This window comes from Zeus faber (assembly GCF_960531495.2).
Source record: "Zeus faber genome assembly, chromosome: 16".
Taxonomy (NCBI): domain Eukaryota; kingdom Metazoa; phylum Chordata; class Actinopteri; order Zeiformes; family Zeidae; genus Zeus; species Zeus faber.
Genome location: NC_137202.1, coordinates 3,682,377 through 3,704,413, shown reverse-complemented (window position 1 = coordinate 3,704,413; position 22,037 = coordinate 3,682,377). Strand labels below are relative to the sequence as shown.

At 42.8% G+C, this 22,037-nt stretch overlaps 2 protein-coding genes across 2 annotated transcripts; one reads left to right on the top strand and one right to left on the bottom strand.

The window, feature by feature from the left end:
• Positions 1–859: 859 nt before the first annotated feature.
• LOC307242529 (transmembrane protein 150A) lies at positions 860–3,808 on the top strand (the record flags this gene model as incomplete). Its single annotated transcript, XM_080017031.1, has 7 exons — positions 860–1,034; positions 1,774–1,821; positions 1,928–1,990; positions 2,119–2,186; positions 2,290–2,420; positions 3,295–3,472; positions 3,615–3,808. Exons 1-7 carry the CDS (start codon positions 970–972, stop codon positions 3,806–3,808), a joined length of 747 nt encoding a protein of 248 aa, XP_079873157.1. The 5' UTR covers positions 860–969.
• Positions 3,809–4,960: 1,152 nt separating this feature from the next.
• On the bottom strand, positions 4,961–21,099 carry eif4e1c (eukaryotic translation initiation factor 4E family member 1c). The gene is made up of 7 exons (XM_080017137.1): positions 21,056–21,099; positions 19,719–19,801; positions 10,627–10,722; positions 10,319–10,382; positions 10,026–10,139; positions 7,964–8,103; positions 4,961–6,206 (listed from the first exon to the last, which is right to left on the bottom strand). The coding sequence occupies exons 1-7, from the start codon at positions 21,071–21,073 to the stop codon at positions 6,092–6,094; spliced, it is 630 nt and encodes a 209-aa protein (XP_079873263.1). The 5' UTR covers positions 21,074–21,099; the 3' UTR covers positions 4,961–6,091.
• Positions 21,100–22,037: the final 938 nt, after the last annotated feature.

Sequence of the window (22,037 nt, the reverse complement as noted above, 5' to 3'; positions counted from 1 at the left end):
AGAGCGAGGGACACTTGACTTTTAAGGTGAGAGAGAGAGGGAAAGAGAGGGCGAGAGAGGGGAGGGGTGAGAGAGAGGGAGAGAGAGAGAGGGGAGAGAGAGAGGGAGGGACACTTGACTTTTAAGGTGAGAGAGGGGGGGAGGGAGGGGAGGGAGGCAGAGAGAGAGGGAGGGAGGAGAGCGAGGGGGAGAGAGAGAGAGAGGGAGGGATGAGAAAGAGCGAGGGAGAGAGGGGAGAGAGAGAGAGCGAGGGACACTTGACTTTTAAGGTGAGAGAGAGAGGGAAAGAGAGGGCGAGAGAGGGGAGGGTGAGAGAGAGGGAGAGAGAGAGAGGGGAGAGAGAGAGCGAGGGACACTTGACTTTTAAGGTGAGAGAGAGAGGGAAAGAGAGGGCGAGAGAGGGGAGGGGTGAGAGAGAGGGAGAGAGAGAGAGGGGAGAGAGAGAGGGAGGGACACTTGACTTTTAAGGTGAGAGAGAGAGGGAAAGAGAGGGCGAGAGAGGGGAGGGGTGAGAGAGAGGGAGAGAGAGAGAGGGGAGAGAGAGAGGGAGGGACACTTGACTTTTAAGGTGAGAGAGAGAGGGAAAGAGAGGGCGAGAGAGGGGAGGGGTGAGAGAGAGGGGAGGGGTGAGAGAGAGGGAGAGAGAGAGAGAGAGAGAGGGTGAGAGAGGGATTTCTCTCATAAAAGCGGGATTGTATTATGGGAGGTGAAACACTGTCGGCCTAAGACGCTGAAGTGCCGGGATTATTAAGTTTCTATTGAGGAGCAGGAGCCTTGTCAATGAACTTTTTTTTTTTGTTTTTTGTTTTTTTTTTCTTTCATTTTTCTCGTGCCCCTTCTCTGATGGCAGCATTTCATCCTGGGTGCTGATCGGGGGAAGACGGTTCAAAAAGCCGCAGATTAGTCCATCGAGTGGCGGGATTCCACTGCGCTGGGACTCTAGGCGTTGCTGCTCCGGCTTCCATCACCATGATCCTCTGGATGATTCTGCCCGTCGCCCTCTCCTTAATATCCCTCATCGGGACGTGGACTGTGTGAGTTTACTGTGAATGGGCGATTTGTTTCTCTTCAACCAAGGTTTACCCTTGACTAAAGGATATATTCATTAACTACATAACTTTATCTTTATTATTTGTTGGTCATGGTTGAACGGTTGATATATTAACTAGAACTGTCACCCGTTGTGTCATGACTTCAACACTTGTAGATCAGACTGGGGGGAAAAAGGTGTTCAAGTAACTTCTGAGAACCACAGCACATTGCATGTCCCAAAACGTATTAAAATGATCCGACTGACCCTGTGAACTACCAATCAGCGGTGTTCTTCCACCTGGTAAACATCAAGTCGAGGATTGGTGAGGGCTCCATTGTGACCGTTCCACGGCCGCCAAGACACGATCCAAGCGCATTTTGAAACAAGAAAATAAATATTGTTTTGATGAGACAAAGTTCATCCCTGTCAGAGGGAAACCCGTCGCCTGGCCAGTTGTGGGTGTCACAGGGAGGAGAGAGAAACTCCTCGGGGTGACCGAGGTGAAAATGAGTCACATGTTGCTTCAGAGAGCCCTGATTCCAACCCAAAAAAACGGTGGAGATTTGTCACCCCGCTTCGCTTCGGCGAGCCGTGTCTAAAGGACAGTGGGATGGGCTCCTCTGACAATATATTAATTTCAGAAGAGCCACAAAGGCTGAAATTGTACTTGCAACACAGAAGTCACATGTCAAAACCACTGGGATCATCCATTAATTTGCCTGTCTTTCCTTTTCTTCCAGTTACGGCCTCGCCTATTACAACAACCATGTGTGTGCCCTCAGCGATTGGTGAGTCGGAGGATCATTAAAAAGCCGAAGGAAGGAATGGCTTGACAATGAACAAAACAGCAATGTGCCCGTGCCTAACTTCCAAAATCTTCATGTGGTGTTTCAGGGAGCCGGACAACTTGTGCAGACAGAACGAATCCATGGCGTGCTGCCTGGTGCCCACCATAAGGTTACTGGAATGTATAATGCACTGATGTTTGGCTGGAAGGCTGTGCCCCCAAATCAGCACGCTCTCTCATATTCTCGCATATTACGGTTGTAAATGGCTTAACTTTTGCGTTTGGATTTCTCGCTCAGTTCGAGCGGAACCAGATCACCCGAAAATTCCCTTTTCACCGCCACGGTCAGCGCCGGCTCCTTCCTCTGTGAGTGCAGCTGCCCCCCGAGAACAAAAAAAACGAACCCCAGAAACTCTGCGATCCGAGGTGACGCTGTTTGTCGCGCTGACATGGCTTGTCTCCCCTCCAGTTCTGGCGCTGTGCGTTTTCCACCACGCCCACGTCCTGGAGAAGAACGTCGCTCACGCCGCGCTGAGCAGGTTCGCGCTGGTGTTCGGCGTGGCGGCCGCTCTGGGGGCGTTCGCGGCCGGAAATTGCAACGTGAGTATCCCCCCCCCCCCGCCCCCCGGTGACGTGTCCGTGACTGGTGCCGAACGCATTTTAATATCTGGAACCGTCTAAAAAAAAGGAAAGAAAAAAAAAAAAAAAGTCGGTGTGGGAAGTGAACGGCGACGGTTAAAACGCGCCAGAGCTCCGTCTTCGCACCACGATCCCGCCCCCGGTCGCGGAAGACCAAAGAATTGAACGTTATGAGACGGACGATAAGGTTTGCACCTGCGTCTGAACGGCAAACAAAGGTGGGAAACTGTTTGCTCTGCGATCCCGATAAGAAAGACTTTACTGGTCGGTTACACCGGCGTCGGGGTGATTAGAACCGCACCGTGTCAAATGAAGCCTTTTGGGGGGGGTTACCATCCGAGACTCAAGTCAGATAAAAGTTGTAAATCTCGACCGGCACAGGCTGCGTCATGGTTTGTCGATGAACATGTCAAAATGATTGTTTTCAACTGGATTAAGCAATAAGGAAATACCCCAAATCACAATATCATCATAAGCACACGAGCATATGAGCACACCTGGCACCCCCACCCCGAACAACCTGGCCCCCCTCTCCATCCCCATGGAGTCTGTTTTGGGTGGATCCGCTACGTGGCCTTAAAAGCTGGAACAGCGCTGCACAAAGGCAGCGTGTTTACCCTTCATATCGTATCTGAATTCAAGGTTAAAAATAAATTAATACATCCAAATCCAACTGCTAGACACCGACAGTTCTTACGAAGACAGTTGTCTCAAAGAAATTGTCGTTAAAAACCCAAGCGGTGCCGCGGCCGCCAGGGTCGACACTCTCCACACGTGTGAACCGCTGTAATTCAGAACTTAAAAGATGCTCAACCCTGTCGCTTGTCTTCCGCAGCCGGGCTACCTGCCGCTCCTGCACTACCTGGGAGCTGCTATTAGTTTCATGTGCATCTGTTTCTACACCGTCCTGCTCACCACCATGACCGGCAAATGTGTGCTCACGGGGTTTGAGAAATACCTTTACCCAATACGCATAATCTCCACCGTGGTTCAGATCAGCGTCACCATCTGCTGTATCCTTTCACCAGCCACCGGGGCCTGTTGTCTGCTTTACCGTCTGTTTGTGTGTGTGTGTGTGTGTTAGAATTAGCGACAGGCCCTTTGAAAACCATACCAACTGCCATGGGCGTCCTTCTTAACCCGCACTCGTCTCAGATTCCATATTCTTCGCCCAGGACGGGCACTGGTACACCCACTTATCGGCCGTGTTCGAGTGGATGCTCAGTGTCAACCTGGAGCTGTTTGAGCTCAGCTACTGCGTGGAGTTCTGCTTCTTCTCGTCCTGGATGCTTTCCAATCTGCTGGGCAAGCGGGACGAGGAGAAGCCGCTGATGCTGTCCATGTCCTGATGCACGAGGCCGCCCGAGCCCTGACAAGCAGACTGGGGCGCGGCGGAGGAACCCATCAGGGTGTCGCTGGAAGGGTTTTTTTTCTATCTTCACCGCCGGATCACTGACTGAATCTCATGGATTTTCTACTTTGTTATAATGAACCTGTCTTCCCGTTGGTAGATTTTTAATTGCCGTCTGTTTGTATTCGGCCCCGTTTACACTGCGTATTTCGACTGATCTTTTTGTCGTAATTTCTTTCAAAAAAATGTTTGTGTGCCTTCATGTCGTATATGTTGACATCCTACGTCAGACTAGATATTTTGCAATTCTTCCAGGGGCCACGTACGAACAAAGCTTATCAGTTATGCTGTACATGTCGTGTACTTGCAAAACATTTGACAGAACAAATTTTTCACACTACATTAGTTTAGATTGTTTTTGTACAACTTGGAAGTTTTATATGACCATACACTGTACTATTAATTCTCAGGGATTTGTGCAATGATTTTACTGGACGTTATCACATCGCTCTATAGAAAATTCTCATTTACGAGCCCAAGGATGACGCAAGCTCTCCTTGGCAAATATTAGCTTTCCCATTTAGCTTTATCAATTTTAGAATAAAGATCTGAAGTTCAGAATGTGGTGCTGTCAGCCATCTTTGTGTACCGCAGCAACCTACCACTTCCATACCCTCAAATCAAAATCATTGTAACGGCTGAATGTTTACTCTGTTCTCTGATAACTGCGGGCAGGTCAAAATATTCATTGTTGAAAGTTGATCCTCGCTGTCCTTCAGGTGTCTGGTAGGAATGTTTTTTATGTAATGGACGCTGGAAACACCTGCAGCACATGACGTGTTCAGAGCAGTAGTGCTGAAGCGCTGTGGGTGTTGTCGCCACTTCTCATTGTAAGGTTGTTAGGCGTTAACTGTAACGCCAGTTTATGTCTACACACACACATGAAGTTGGAATTCGAACAGGAGGTATTCAGAGCTTTTCATGGGCAATGAAACATTGGTATTTTGTCGGTACTAAACCGGTTGTACTGAACATGCTCCCCGATTGTCTGTCCTTGATATGGAAAAATACTTGTTAAGCGTATGCTTCATAAGAGAGACATTTACTCTATGAGGGGAGAGAATCCCTTTGGAGTCCACACACCAGAAAGGAGATTACATAGTTGTTTTAATGCAAAGCACTTAACCTTTACTTGAAAGAAGGTAATATACATCCTGGAATTACAGATAATAAAGATACATTATGAGCAATCATTTCACAATGAATATTATCTCTCCTTCACAACAACCCAGAGAGCAGTGCAACATATCTACAGTTTTGTTAGGAAGAAACAGTGAAAAGCACACCAAATTCTGTCCAGGCATCTAAACTGTATGACGCACTCTTTAAAAAAAAAAAAAAAAAAAAAAGGGAAAAAAAAGAAAAGAAAAAATATATAAGTAGTCCACGTTGTTAAACTCCTCAATAACAAGAGAAAAGAAAAATATATAAGAAACGCAAGTTCCATGGGTATTTTTCAACTACATAGTTCAACTGCAAAGCATACATTATAAATAAATGTAAGGGGGAGAGGAAAAAAAAAAACGAAATCATTCAAAAAGCGTACTACATGTAATATTCTACAATTCCAGCATGGCTGAAAAAAAAAAAAAGAAAAAGTGGCCTTTGTTGTCCTCAAATATCACACACTGGAGTGCGATGACTGCTAACCTTACAAACCGCCAAGATACTGTCGTTTCAAAAACGGGCGCTTGCGAACCCATCTAATGCCTATCACCTCCAGGTTAATCAAGTTAAAATTGCCCTTAAAATTGTGTGAGTGGGTGGGGGGGGATAGAAATCCCATCTTATCCTGCGAGCTGAAAAAAACAGGTCATAATGTAGTGAGAGCTTAGCACGAGTTCAACAAAAAAAAACGGTCTTAGTTTAAAAGATTTTTTTCTCTCCAAGTCCAAGCCTTTAGTAATGGAAAGCAAAACACGCTCAGTTAAGCCGCCGCTCGTCAGCCTCAAAAAGTCGCCACTCCTAAAAGTAACTCGAATTCGTGTTCTCTCACGTTCAACAATTTCAGCTAAATGTGGCTTTTATTTTCCTCTCTCTCCTTGCCACTTTACCAAATTCGGGACTGGGGGCTCTTACACTGAACAATTCTCTTTTCAATGGGGAAAAGAAAAGAAAAAAGGAAAGACATTACAGTAGTTGACAACGCAAAATAATTAATGTGATGATGCAGGTTGTTGTAATTGTTTAGATCTACTGCAAGGTGAAATTCTGGGTTTCCTCAAACAGAATACATGTTCTTGGTGGTAGAGCCGCTCTTGCTGGATGTGTCGTCATGTGACTGGTAGCCAATCATGGCTTTGCTGGAAAGGCTCAGACGCTCTTTGTATTGTTGCCTGTGGACAGAGCGGCAGGGACAGGATTACCGTGGCAGCATCACACTCTAGAGGGCAACTGGAGGCACCACACGATACATCAACACACCAACTACTAAAAAAAACACAGGATTTGGTATATGGAAAACCACAGGAACTTTCAAGAGAAAAACACGTTTTTTTTTTAATTTAATTAATTTATTCATCAGAGTCAATGATTTAGACATTTTACTTCAATATTGCTTAGTCCCTATGCTAATCGGGTTTAGATGAAAGTCGTAACTTAATTTGACAATGCTGACCATTACCCATGTCAATATTCCTGAATCGACTGATTATCGTAATCAATAATTTACATATTTAGGATTTTTTTTGTATGACAATCAGAGGTGTGAAGTGTGAACCAGTTTTTAACTTTACAACCCGGCCCTGGCCCCGACATGTTCCAACACAGAAGCAGGTCCACTTAGTGCATCACATTTTATACATTTTTCAACCTGGTTGGAGCTTTGGTTTTATCTGCTGTCAGCTGACTGACTGTTGATTTACTGCCATCTCTGAGAAACAAACCTCATTGTTTTGTAACATTCTTTTGCATATCTAGTTCTGTGATTTCTTGATGAACTTTCCTTCTATAGACACTACACCGATCAGCCACAACATTAAAACCACCTGCCCAATATTGTGTAGTTCCCCCTTGTGCCGCCAAAACAGCGCTGACCTTTTCAGGCATGGACTCCACAAGACCACTGAAGGTGTCCTGTGGTATTAGACACTAAGACACTCGCAGCAGATCCTTTAAGTCCTGGAAGTTGTGAGGTGGGCTCCCATGGATCGGGCTTGTTGTTCCAGCACATCCCATAAATGCTCGATCTGATTGAGATCTGGGGAATTTGGAGGCCAAGTCAACACCTTGAACTCTCTGTCATGTTCACCATTAGGGAATACCGTTTCCATGAAGGGGTGTACTTGGTCTGCAACCATTTTTAGGTAGGTGCTAGGTGTCAAAGTAAAATCCACGTGAATGCCAGGACCCAAATTGATGTAAAAGCCTAAAATCGTGATTCATAAGACCAAGCCAGTGTCTTCCATTGCTCCATGGTCCACTTATGAAACTCACATGGTCATTGTAGGTGTTTTCGGTGGTGGACAGGGGTCAGCATGGCCACTCTGACCTGTCTGCGGCTACACAGCCCCATACGCAGCAAGCTGTGATGCACTGTGTGTTCTGACACCTTTCTATCATCGCAGCATTAACTTTTCAGTAATTTGTGCTGCAGTAGCTCTTCTGTTGGATCGGACCAGACCAGACATGCCTCCGCTCCCCACACGCATCAACGAGCCTTGGGCGCCCATCACCCTGTCACCGGTTCACCAATTATCCTTCCTTGGACCACTTTTGGTAGGTACTAAGCACTGCACACAAGGAACACCCCACAAGACCTGCCGTTTTGGAGATGCTCTGACCCAGTCTTCTAGCCATCACAATCTCACATCACTCTCCCCGATCACCCCCTCTCCATGCGTTATGCGCAGAAAATAATCATAAATAATCGGAGTTGTGGCCCGTTCATCTGTGCCCTGTCCCCACACTTTTTGTTGTTTATTATTTGAAGGAACCGGGCATGGCGAAAAAATAGTTAAATGTTGATTCTTCAAGGACTTTATATAATGTTTTCAGGCATCCATTTGTAGTTCTGGCAACCCTGGTCATCCGTATTTGCTATACTACTACTTTACTACTGCTAAATGTTCAACACAGTAAAACTTGCACTCACCCTATCGTCATGATAGCATCCCTGTTTTGGCAGTTGCTGGTCCAGATTGCTATTTTGTCACCCTTGGGCCTGACGTTGACCACGGCTCCACACACATCTTCACTGGCCTCGTCAAACGTCTCCCCCACCAAACACAACAGCTGTAAAACACAAGGACAACGTGACATTAATGGTTACGTAGCTGAATAGGGAGGTGATAGAGATTTCCACCAGAAATAAAGTTTAAAAAAAAATAATAATCAAAGAATGTGAACAATGAAAAGCACAAAACTAAAATGTTTTGATCATAGTTATATCTATGTTCCATTCACTTCTAGACACTTGTCGCCAAGCTTAATTTATATAGATGTAGGGCTATAGCTATCAAAAACTAGATGGGGCTAGGACTGGGTACCGACCGACCTGGTATTAAATGGGCCCCAGGGATAAATTATTAACAGTATTGGAGAAATTAAGAAAATAGATTTTCAATTTATTAAGGCTATATAACCAGTTTCTAACATGCAATAAGATTAAGACATTTGTCCAAGAAGCATCTTGCCATCATCAGAAGAGAAATCTCTCCCCTCTCTCTCCATCACCGGAATGGAGATATTCATGATCTGCCTGCCTCTCACACAAGCACGAGGAGAAGAGGGTGCACTTTATGCTTGACAACCCCCTCTACATTCGTAATGAGCAGAAAATAAGAATAAGTCTTAATACTGCTCTTAATTTGTCTCAAGTTTCTCTTAATAAATAAAAAAAGAACCGATAAGAGTACCACTAAAGTACTCGATTGATAAGCATTATCGGTAAGAGTAGTAGTACCGTTAAAATGTTAACGAACAGATAAAAAGTTACACTTTTTAGTTGTTTTATTTGGAGAAATCGGGCACGGCTGTCAGTGCGCAGGAAGAGGCATGTGAACACAAAAATGTATTTATGATTCCCCTTATTTATAATTCCCCATTGAAATGTTATCCCAGTGCATTTGGTAAGCTTCTGTTTTATCCTGTTATTGTAATGCACACTGGCCGGAAAAAAAAAAAAAAAAGGGGTGATCGGGACGCACGAACAGCCATGTGAACACAAATACAGTGGTACTTTGACTTATGAGTTCAATTCGTTCCGTGACAAGAGCTCATAATTCAATCTGCTCGTATAGAAAATAAATTTTCCCCATTGAAATTAATTGAAATGAGATGAATCTGTTCCAGCCCCCAAAAAAACACCCCAATTTTTTTTATGTGTTTTTAAATAAGAAAAATGTATTTATAAATAACAAATATTGTATAAAAACATAAAAGGCTATCACGCTATCTCCTGCGAGCTGCTTCTCCGTCAACCACACCAACAGCAGATTCTCCATCTTTTCATGGACAATAGTCCGCTGCTTAGACATGATTTTAACGCCCTTGGCTGGCATAACACCCTTTATCGTCTCCTTCTGCTTCAGTATGGTACATATCGTAGAAGTACTACGCTCTTACTGCCCCACCAAATCCATCACACGCACACCTCGCTCATGTTTTTCATCCGCTTCTTCTTCTCAGCACTTACTTTCTCATGACCCATGGTTAGAACAAATTTTTTTGGGCAAAATAACTGCACAAAAAAAGCACAAATCGCAAGCACAAAACACAAAAGAGATGCTTCCACGGTCAGGTAATCATGTGAAGTGAAGGAGTGAGACGTGGGATGCTGGCCGGATTCGCTCGCCACGCCAACTAGCGGCGGTGTACCCGAAGCTCTCTCTTCGTAACTCACATTTTTGCTTGCAAATCAATACAAAAAAAAAAAAAAAAAAAATCTACGGAAAAACGGCTTTTAACTCGGAAAACTCGTATGTTAGTGCACTCGTAAATCAAGGTACCACTTTATAATCAAGTAATTCATAATCATGAATATATCATGATTATGAATTACTTGATTACTTGTTATAGGACAATTTCCTTCCGGGGATAAATTAAGTATCCATCCATCCATCTATATTAAGATGCATTGGTTCTTTGCCTCAGTTTAATTATCTAACCATCTACATATCATTAGGGTCAACACTGGGAGCAACTTGCAGCCTTACAGTCTCCATCCAGTAGCGGTCAAGGTCGTTGTGTCTCTGCTGTTTGCTGAGGGTCATCAGCCATCGCCCTCCCAGCTTGTTCCTGTCATCCTCCCACATGGGCTTGATTCCATCCTAAAAACATTGCACACAGAGACATTAAATACTGGCTCCAAAACCAGATTACTCACTAAGGTTCATCAAAATGTATTGTTTTCAAAACACACACAGCCCACAAAACAGATTTGACATAGTTTACATACTTAAATAATTACAGCTTGTAAACTTGAAAACAGATGTCTGAAAGCAGTTACCTTAAATAAGCAGTAGTCGCAGCCGAAGCCCAGCTTGCTCGGTTGCTGTATGTGGTTGTATAATCTGGGAAGAGAACAGAATTTGTGTTGCTATGACACCGGTTTCCAGCTTCAACCCGCAGCCCGACAAACATTAAAATAATGAAAAGTACCACAGACAGAGATTAAAAACTTGAATTTAACGTGTGTGAAGTTTACATCTTACTTATTAGAATTTCAAAGAGATTCTCATACTCTGTCAATCTGAATAAGTCTACTCAACTTGAAGACCATATAACTCAGGCAATATATGAAGAATAAATACTTACGCCCAGAAGTCTTCCACTGTGTCAAACTTGGAGATGAGACGCAAGTTCTCTGTCCAGCTTTTGCTCTTGTCATTTTTGAAATACCAAAGTGCCCATCTGCACAAGAGAGTTCAAAACAAATTGAACACAGCGTTTAACATGCTTTATCATAGAATTCATCTGGAAATGTCAGTTTAATACTATATCATGACGATGCAGGGGACACTAAATAATGTACATTAATTAGGCGTTGGTATGACAATTGTTACTAAACTGAACATCTATTTCCCCCCTTTCTCAGACTCCTAATGAACTATGGCAAATGTATCTGCAGAAATACGTACCTCCAACTTGGGTCAATATCATAGCACAGATACAGAATGCATTGTCATGTAAAAACCTAAAACACGTAAAGCGTGCCAGGCTACTGTCCGGTAAACGCAATTTAGCCTATTCCCCAGTAGAACAAAACATCCAGTAAGAGTGGCATGCATATCAAAGCAGAAGAACAGAGAAATGAGCCAGTCACCCGGCCTACAAATGCACCCATTGTTTAAGAGACATTCCATTATTCTTTCAACACAACCCAAAAGGGGTATTGGCAGCATGAGGGCAGAAAAAGGGCACAAGCTGAACCCTGTGCACCCTCCCACCATAAACTTTAAATTCAAGTCATATTCCCTGCCTACACACTTGGGGAATTTGACTGAGCAGCCAAACCAAATTTATCAGAGAACAGTCATTGCAGGGCAGGATTAGCTCTGGTTCATGGTGGTGTGGGAGGAAGGTCACAGGGACTAGGGTTTAGGCCATGGCAAATGATTACACAACAAGGACACAAAGGTGGGTCTTCTCTGGATAAGCCAGCTGATGGCACATGCAAACACTTCAAGCTAGGTAAGGCTGCATTGACCTTCTCTTATTTTCTAGACATTATTGATAGCTGTTAATAGTAGGGATGCACTGATTTATCGGCCATACATTGGTATCTGCGGATATTCGCCCTGTTGACTGTCATTGGCCTATCGGCAAATAATATGACAGTCTCCGTTGGCAGTGTTTATCCAGTCTTCACTTGATATATTACACTCTTGAGAAAATACTTCCACATGACTCCGATGTAAAAAAGCCAAAGTGTTTATTCCAAGTTCAAGAGGTAACAAAATATGTCCACAACTGAATATTTTTTAACAAGAGTAAATTCAAAGTTAAGTAATAATTCCTTAAATCACGCAACTACAACTATGGAAAACTGTGTTGCCCCGCCAGGGAAAAAAGACTCCCCCAGCCTATTAAAGGAGAAAGATGACTCAAAGAGCCACTCACACGAGTGTTTTTAGAATGAGCAGCTAAAGCTAAACCCTGTTACCGTGTATGTTATGAAGTACAGAGCAACAGGAAGGACAAAAAGGGTCAAATCACAGCTTGGACTACAAAAACTGCAGAGGGACAAAAAGGGTAAAAGTGCAATGACTTTGTATTTGGAATAATGGAACCAAAGGAAGGACTAAAAAATACTTCCTAAGCTTGTCCATTAAATTGCCACGGTTAAGGGTGTCACCGGTGTTTGGGTGGACACCTTTTACATTACTTGCCCACTGCCCCCACAATCGTTTTAATTTTTTATTTTTATGAGAAATAAAACAAATAAAAACATTTAATTTCGCATATCAGCGCCAATGTTCAAATGAAAATTTTTTGAATTTGTAAAATATTAAGCGTGTTATCAATACTTAGTCGGCTAATACAAAAATGAAAATCAACCTGTTATAGATCAGGACCTGTCTTCCTCCATCCATAATTAGCGCCTGTGCATAATGGGGACACTCCACATGCTCTGTGCCCCCCCCCATTGTAAAATGTGTTACCAGTAACATCGGTGTTGTCATGAGTTTTTTTTAACTGGTAGGAGAAATTCCTCACTGTGGGATCCCAAGTTTACTTGGGCAGGCCGTCCAGGTATCTTAACAGCCACCAAAGTATATTTGGTGACCCATTTTAGAATTTTTAAAAAATCCATCTGAGAGAAGGATGGCATCTGCAAACGATTTTAGCGCACCAAGAAATAAGTGATGCTGCGTTCATTGGTACTCTGAAAACTAAGTGACGCTGCGTTCTCGGAAGATGAACTTGGAAACCATCGGCTAACGGCTTAATTGTTGGGAGGGGTTCAGCAGTTGGTGCCACATTCAAGCACCTTCAAGGAAACATTTGGGATACGGTATGTCAATATTGTCTATCAATTAAACGGTAAACATTTTAAATTGCACCTGATAAAATTTGTAATATTTCAAGTGTACAGAGGCTTTAAACATTATGCTCATGCCTAATGATGGCCATTCCCATGCTCAATTATGTGTGATTAGCTGCTGCACCGCATTGTAGGTTGATACCATTAATTACACAGCTTTGGTACACTTCGTAGACATTTTTAACCAACCGGGAATAGGGGAAAAAGGGTTAAAATCCCCCAAAAGACCACCTTAAACCTTAAACTTAATACAGTGATGCAGTATCAATATTTTTTGAAAATAGGAGATTTGTGCGATTTAGACGATTGGATGACAAGCACTATTTTATGAAAATGGCTCAGAAAAACCCACTTATTTTGAATGTACCTGGACATCCCATACATTTTCTGAATGGTCTATTGCAGCAATCCCAACCTGTGGGCCGCGAGGTTATTACATGTGGGCCGCCAAATCGTAGACAAAACAGATTTTTATTGAAAAAAAAAAAAATTATAATTTTAATTACAAAAATGTGTAATGTAAAGAACAATAGCCATTTTATGGTATTTTCTCTTTAAAACCTTCCTATCATCACTGATAGATAGGAACTTATGTTATGGCATACTACGTCCAAGACTGACCATGATCTACGTGCACCTGTACATATTTGAACTTGCGGTGATAATCAAAATGGATTGTTGGCTAGCATCAGGCACACTGAAAAAGGAAAGAAGCCATTCCACAAGCCAAGTCCGCAGGACAGTCCCGCCTGTCAAACAAAAAAGAAAGGTTCGTAGAAAGTATAGCGCTGAACATTTATCATTGAGATTATTTTCGACAGGCACGGAAGACGAACCGTTACCGCAGTGCGTGGTGTCTTCAGAGATGTTATCAAACAAAGCTCTGAAGCCATGTAAACTGTGCCGTCACCTCGAGACAAAACACCAACAGGACATGTCTAAGCCACTTGAATCTTTCAATAATAAACTCAAGGAGTATCACGGCAAGAAGAAAGTCATCGAAACGTCATGTATGGGCACCGAGAACGCAAAGGCAGTGGAAGCATTCTATGGGGTCGCCCGACTCATAGCCAAGGCTGGTGAGCCGCATACAATCGGGGAGAATTTCATTCTTCCTGCCACAAAATGAGATTGTGGGAGTGATGTTGGGAGAGAAGGCATGCAAGCCAATCAACCTCATTTCATTGTCTGTTAACTCAGTCAAAAGCAGGATTGACGAAATGGCAGAGAATGTGTCAGAACAGCTGATAACAAGCGTATGAGAGAGTTGTTTTTATTCCATCCAACTGGATGAATTGACAAACATCACAAATCTGTCAAATATGCTTGTCTACGTAAGATCTGAAAACAATGGAAAGATAAAAGAAGGCCTCAGCCTTCAACTGCCGAGGCCATTTTTGACTTTCTGAATGTGTTCATAGTTTCCAACGGGATTGATTGGTCCAAATGTGTGGGAGTGAGCACTGATGGGGCCCGTGCGATGCTGGGCCAGCACAGTGGAGGCATCACCCAGGTGAAAGCTGTGGCTCCACTTGTAGCCTCTGTCCACTGCAGAATACACAGAGCAGCACTGGCTGTAAAGAAAATGCTGCAGATCTAAAGAGATGATATAATGTTCTAGATGAGGCGTCAACTTCATCAAAAGCCGGCCACTGCAATCAACTTTATTTTCCGTTTTGTGACGAGATGGGCAGTGACCATAAGCAGCTTCTGTTACACACCGAAGTGCGATGGCTCTCAAGTGGGAAGGTTCTGATGCAACTTTTTGAATTGTGTGATGAGGTGAGGGTGTTTTTTCTCAAAACAAAGTTTGAACTTGCTTCAGTGATTGAGTGGCTGGCTAAATTGGAATACCTGGCCAACATTTTCAGCCACTTAAATGGACTCAACCTCAGTCTCCAAGGAAAAGCAGTGATCATGTTCAATGTCCAGAATAAAATAGAAGCGACCATAAGAAAAATGGAGATGCGAGTTGACCAGTCAAACTTTGAGTCGTTTGAGAATCTGCCTGATTTTTTGACAAAGGAAAAAATGTGGCTTCCTGTCACCATGATCAATTATATCAAAGAGCACCTGCTTGGTTTGAAGACCAAGCTGCGAGTACTTCCATCCCAGATATGCAGTGTAGCTGGATCAAAAACCCCTTCGCCAGCCAGTGACAAGACCCTCGCAGGCCTGAGCGCAAACGAGAAGGACAGTCTTGTGGATCTCTCCTGCAACAGCGCATTGAAACTGGCTCTCACAGAAGTACTGTAACTTTTGGCTTCATGTTGCTTCTGAGTCTCCTGATCTATCCGACAGAGCTGTGTGATTTCTGATGCCTTTCCCAACAACGTATCTCTGTGAGACTGGCTTTTCGGCACTTGTGGCATTGAAGATGAAATACAGGCATAAACTGAATGTTGATCCAGTTCTTTGCCTGAGACTGTCACCCATTAAGCCAGACATCAAGCATTTGTTGTCTACCATGCAACATCAGCCTCCTCATTAGGTGAGTTAATATTAATGTGCTGCTGTTATTGTTAGTTTTACGTTACGTGAAAGTTCCATGGATATAAGGTTATTTTTAACTACTACTGCACTGTATGTATGATAATTTTTATGATTGTTAAAATATACGTCCTCTGAGAACAAACTGTTTGGCTCCCGTAATACTTCTGGTCACGTGTGGGCCGCAAACACTTGAGACTTTCAAGTGGGCTGCGAGTCCGGAAAAGGTTGGCAACCGCTGGGCTAGAATTTCAGGAGTCTAGGATTATCCTAGAGGTCACTATAGGTCATTTTATACAACAAGGTCAAGTTTAAAAAAATGCTGTCATCATATTGAAATGGTTACTTTAGGTGTTTTCGTACTGCAGGAACTTTTTCATAGTTCTAAGAACTTTGGAGGAAGTGTCTCTTATTGTGTCCACACTGCAGGAACTAGGAATGTTGGTAGTTCTAATGCCTTTTGAGGGACTTTTAAAGCTCCTATTCAAAGGCAGAGACTAACTGGCACAGGAGGTACCTCCAGTGACGTAAGTGCACGGTGATTGGTCCAGACATAAGTACACGGTCCCTCGGACTGAGGTTAGTTAGTCCGCCCGGTCCAGTCGCATCGCTTTGGGTGCGGACTAGCCCACGTACACTGCGTGGTAATAAAAAAAAATAAAAACTTTTTTTTATTGTAGATGTATTTATTTCATTTTCCGACGTTAATTGAATGACATAAAACTGTGTGCGCTGCCCCGATGCGAGCCTGTGCCTTACAAAAGTCAGAACAAATGTTTTAATTATGTCTTGTAGATCTAATATGGATATTTCTCGCCTCAAATTTGATCAGAAACTAAATTTTGGTGGACTGATAATGTGAAATCAGTGAAAGTTACGGAATAGATACAACACGGAATAGGGAAGTTGTACTTAAACCCCATTGGCCAACGTCACTTCAGAGTTCCTACTGGCAGTGCGAATGCAACCAGAAAAAAAAAGCTATCTAGTTGTCATGGGCCCTCTCCTTTTCCTAGTCCCCAGAACTGTTTGGTGGGAAAACACCTTATGAGGCCATATTTCATCACACATGAATGCATTAGGCTCTTGGGTTCACAAGAGTCTCAGCTTTGTAGCATAACGAATTTCTACACTGCATGCAGAAAACAGTCTGTTTAGGATCGTGAAGATAATATACCAGGGCTTAGGACGCTTACTTTTATCTCCCCAAGTTGGAAATATTTAGGAGTGCATAAAGAACTTTAGAGGCACAATGGAAAATTTATCAAATAATGTTTTTTTTCTTAACAAAAGTGATACGAGGAGGCATTTACGAGAAAAAAATGGTTCATTTATTTGAATACAAAAAGTACACTAGGTTTTAAATTATTTCTGCTTTGGAGCCTGCATGTCCCAGAGAAGGTTGTGGCTATTCAGAAGGTTAATGTTTTGGCATAGATCTGATTAGATTTGCCCCAGTTACTCAATTCCAATAAATATCCTTAATTCCTTTAAGTAATTTCCCCCTGGGATTATTAAAGTATTTCTGATTTGATTCCAATAATTTCATGTTCAATTTCTTGCATTTAAAACAAACCAAATTTTATGAAAATTGGTTCAGAATTAAACTAGTTTGACTGATCGGTTTTGCAGAAGTCTGCATCTCTCAATACACATTGTATTTGTTCATTAGTGGATCTTGAACACCCGAATATGGCAGAGGCGTGGACGTATAGCGGCGATGCACAACAGCAGCCAATGAGGTATCTATAGCTGCATTCACACAGGAACTCCCGACAATGTCTGGATAATCAGGCCCAGACTAGGATTGCCATGGTTCTCGGTGTGTGGCAGTTTCGCCCACCACACGTCACCCAAGTGGTGTTTTCACGGACCTCCAGCACAGAGACACAGACGATGTGGTTTCAGACAGTTTATTGTAGAGTGGGCTAGGTGGAATAAACCCAGGAGCAGATGGACAAGTGTCATGACAAGGGCTCCTCTCTCCTGAGTGTGTGTGGGGATGGGGGTTTTAGCTGATGCTCATTAGACCAACCAATGAGCAACAGATGCAGCCACTCTGATTCTGGACCCCAATTACCTAGACCCAGGACAAGTGTGGCTGCTCAATCCACACAATCCCTACACCACACAGTGTTACAGTGTTCAAGCAAACACCGATGACAATAAACTTCCATATAGTTAATTTTTGCATTTCAGCGCCGACGTTCAAATAAAAAAAAAAAAAAAAAAAACACATCTAATTTGTAAAATACTAAGCGTGTTATCAATACTTAGTTGGGCGATACAAAAGTCAAAATGAAAGTGCTTGTGTGCGCAGAGCAGAGTCGCAGCACAGTATGCTAATCACAGAAGGAGAAGAGAGAAGGCTATAGGAGACCTTAGATCAGGTAGATTGGGACCCTTCTCCATCCATCCGTAATTTGCACGTAATTGCATAACGGGGACACTGCGCGCTCCACCCGCCCCCTTGTTGTAAAATGTCATGAGTTTATTAAGTGGTGGGAAAAAAACCTCACCGTGGCATCCCTAGTCCGGATATTGTCCAGAGTTGCCCCTTTACACATGTAGCACACAACCGGAGATTGTCCACGTCAGATGTGCTCACACCTACTTGGTAGAGTGGGCAGGACGAAAGGGCGTGACAAAATGACACATGCATGACGCTACAGAGTTTACAGCAGACCCAACATGGCGGACGAGGCCACCGACTTATCAGTAATTGTGACTTTTTTGGGGTTGATCCTTGTGTTGATATATACAGTATTTGCATTTGGACGTATCCGCAATATAAATGAAACAGTGGAAAGGAATGATTCAAATGTCATCAGTTTTTGTTTTTTGTCAAAAATAGAGGCTGCTTGGGTGGAATTTTGTAATACTATATGATACCAAATAACTTTATTCACACATGCTCTTAAATACATTTTACAGTTCGCATACATCTATTTTTAGACGCAAATGCGAAACACTCGCACTGTTGAGCCCCGCATACCCTTAGTAGCTGACATATGTCAGGCATGGCTATAAAAGTGAGACTCTTACAGTTTAAATTAGCCCAATTTCATTCAGATATCTTGATGTGAGAGGTCAAGGGACCCGTTTGAAAATAGTCACATTCATTTTTGTCAAAAGTCAACTTTGGAGCTATGTTACGCCCACTTCTCAGTGAGCCAGCATGAGATGGTTTACAGCTAGGTTTACATCAGCTTAAAAAGTGAGCTTGCGAGAGCTCGTCAAACAGGGACTGCACCGTGGAGTCGCGGCAGGTCTGTCGGGCTTAACGCCAAGCTCATGGGCCAAATTAAATGGCCCATCAGCCTTACTCCATACTGCCCAAAATGGAGCACTGGTTGACCACGACCATCACCCGAGGGGCTGAGCTGAACAAGCAGAAAGAGCTAGAAAGTGACGTACCCAGACAATACACTACCTAGCGTAACCCCACCAACTCTAAAGTTAGGCTAAATAACAATGAAATACACTAACATTTCCAAAATATGACAGGGTAATGAGCCCCTTGTGGACATTTTCGAGCTGAAGTTCAAGTCTCTTGATTTCTGGCACCATGTCATACAAAGAGCATTGTCTGCGTCGGTGAATCAACAGATGTTGACAGCAGATGAGCACCGTAGTAAGATGTCATGTCTAATTTTGTGAAAATATAAGCTGATCCAGAGAGTGCCAACCTTTTCTGTACCAGGATGCATGACACAAACACCCATGACATAAAAACTCTGAATTTTTGTATTAGGTCACATGTTTTCATTCCCATTTATCTCTCTCAACCCCCCCACTATTTTACTCAATATTTAGTTATTAACTAGAGAGCTATGTTCCAAGCCAAGTTCTTGTATGTTTAAAGAATAGACATGGCAGAATAAACAAATTAAAAACCAATCGAAACTGAAAGATGTGCATTTTGCTTCCCTTATATTCATGTAAAGCACTTCAAGCTTCATGGTGTGTATGAAAGCAACTACACTATTTTTTTTATTGTTATCTTTAGTTGATTTAAGAGATATTGAAATACAATTGCTTTAAACTGATAGCACCCCACAAGAAACACAAGGGTATCCACACTGGTTTATCATACCAAGCCTCCCTGTCACTGTAGTGATACAATTTGATCAGTTTAAAATGATTAACTGATAAAAAAACAAGCAGCTGCTGCCCCCACCCACCCACCCCTGTGTGTGTGCATGGGGGGGGTTCTACAAAGTAGAACTGTGTGCCAATAAAATGAGAATTCAAGTGGCTTTTGCAGTGTACAATTGGGTACTGCACCAAATTAGATGTAGTTGATGGACGTATGGATTAAAGCACTTAATCTGTACTACTCCCATCAGCATTTCAGTTATTGATTCCATACCTGTTTTGCAAAGGGTGTTTGACATACTGCTCAGTGGCAACCACTGGAATCTCAGCTTGGGGTTCCTCAGTTTCAACTGGTTTCTGTGGAGGGACACAAAGTAAACACAGAGAATTAATAATGTAGCCCAGAGTATATTTCAAATGTTATGACATTAAACAAGCAGGCTCAATCACATCAAGGTAGCTTATTGAGTTTTGCCTAATGAATCCAAGTTAGATCTACTAGAGCTACACAGAACAGACAAACACACATGAACTAGAACCTGTGCAATAAACTGGGAAATACATTGTAATAACACTGTATAATCTGTATATATTTGAGTTGTTTTAAGCATTTATTTTATTTTTCTAATCGCGTATATGAAAATATACTTGACCCAAATAAACAGATTGTGTGACTAGAGCCGTCACAATTGTTAACTCATCTCCTGATCGCTGATCGATTAATTGAGCAGATACCGATCATTTTGTAAATTGGTTAGATTACACAATCATACATTTCCATGTATTTTTTTTATCCAAAGTTAGAACGTGAATGACTAATAAATAAATATATATATATATATTTTTTTTTTTAAACGTTCAATGACAAAATGCAATTGTTCGGTAATAGGTAGACACGTAGATACAATATTATTGTACTATTGCACAGCGGCATAAAATGGAGATGAGACTTGAATTATTCAAATGAATTCAATCGTTAATCGCACTTATTTGTGTCAGCAATTAATCGTCAGCTAAAACGGCACGATGTGACAGACCTAGCGCCGATTCTAATTAACACGATTAACATTGGTGGTTAATCACGGGCCCAAATTCTCATGGAATTTATATCATCCGAAAGAAAATGAGAAAACGCTGTTAGAAAGGTTTTGGTTAGAAATTCAGAGCTGCCACTTCCATTATCTCAACTAACCGAGGCAGCCAACCAGCCCTCGGAGCTCGCCACCCGGCTAGCGTCGGCTAGCATGTGTTAGCAACCAGCGGGACACACGTGTCCAAATGTATTCACATTAAACGATAACACCGAGAGAAACCACGCATTGTATATCATAGAGGAAAGCTCGAATATGGACTATAACACCGAGAAGGGCGTTTTCAAAACCGAATCAATGAACGGAGTCGGAGCACACGTTCCCACCCTGCCACACGGTCACACTGCCGGGCATGCTAGCGTTAGCCGCCCGCTGGAGTACAGCGCACTACAGTTCGCGAAAATGACTTTGTACCGACTCGATTCACGCCAGGTTGTAACACAAGGTAGTGAAAGGCGATGGGGCGCCGGCTCTCGTCTTATGCTACGACCGAAATGGCAGCTCTTTCCATCCCCCTTACCGGCTCCGATGTGGCCATCTTGACGGTTGAGTCTTTCTGGCCGTGCTACGCCGCTGTGTGACGTCACGAGGCAACGACGGAAGCCCGTTCGAATCAAGGTTAATCGTTAAAGGGAATAAACTATGTTGGAACTTTGAATGGAATCATCCATAGGGCCAGGTGTAGTCAAGATGCAAGATGCTCCTGGGTTTATTCCACCTAACTATACATATGTGCAAGCTATATACTGAGCAACGGTTAAACAGATGGAGTGTCTTTCCAGGTTTATCAATGTCTGTGGGCAACATGTGGGTCCATGAAGGCCCATGCGGACCAAATTTAACTTTATATTATGAGTTAGTGGGCAGTGTAGTGGACACCGCGCTTGTAGTTTGACATCCCTGTTTTAATGCCTCTTGGTGATTTAGACTTTATCAAATTCAATTCCCACTATGACTTTGATGGTCAGTTGTCATGCTTTTCCCTGGTGTTGCGCCTTAAAAGTTTGAGCGGTCAATTGAGGTCATCACATCATCAGGAAATGATCCCAAGCTGATGTGTGTAGATAATGTCATAATGAGGAAGGTGTATGACAAAATAACCATGCTTACAGAGTCAGGAATGTGGAAATGTCAACATAAGTGTGATAATATGCCATGATGTTTCGGACTGAAGGGCTCACTGTGCCCTGGATAGGTTTTCCTCTGGTTGCATTATAAAATGGAGCAGTCTTTGTTGAAAGAGTCAGGAAGTTAAATGCATATTGTTTAATGTGAAACAAGTTCACATAACCTGTATTACAAATGTGTCTTTCATACGTTGATCATTCACTTCTAAGTCAACAATCTCGATTGGATGTTCATCTGAAAAGCTACTGCTGGGGTACACCATGCAGGAAAGAGGTGTTTCAGAGCATCCCACACCTAAGTGGCTGATTTTAGGGTCAGTCGCTCTGGCTTCAGTAAGGTCCACAGAAGTATGTGACAATATATTCCGATTTAGA

Bases quoted from the DNA above. Each gene is read 5' to 3' on its own strand.
- eif4e1c (XM_080017137.1), bottom strand. The intron at 8,104-10,025 runs GTAAGGCTGCAA...TGTGTTTTACAG, and splicing joins ACCGCTACTGGATGGAGACT to CTGTTGTGTTTGGTGGGGGA. The intron at 6,207-7,963 runs GTGAGTGCAAGT...CTCTGTCCACAG, and splicing joins GATGCTATCATGACGATAGG to GCAACAATACAAAGAGCGTC.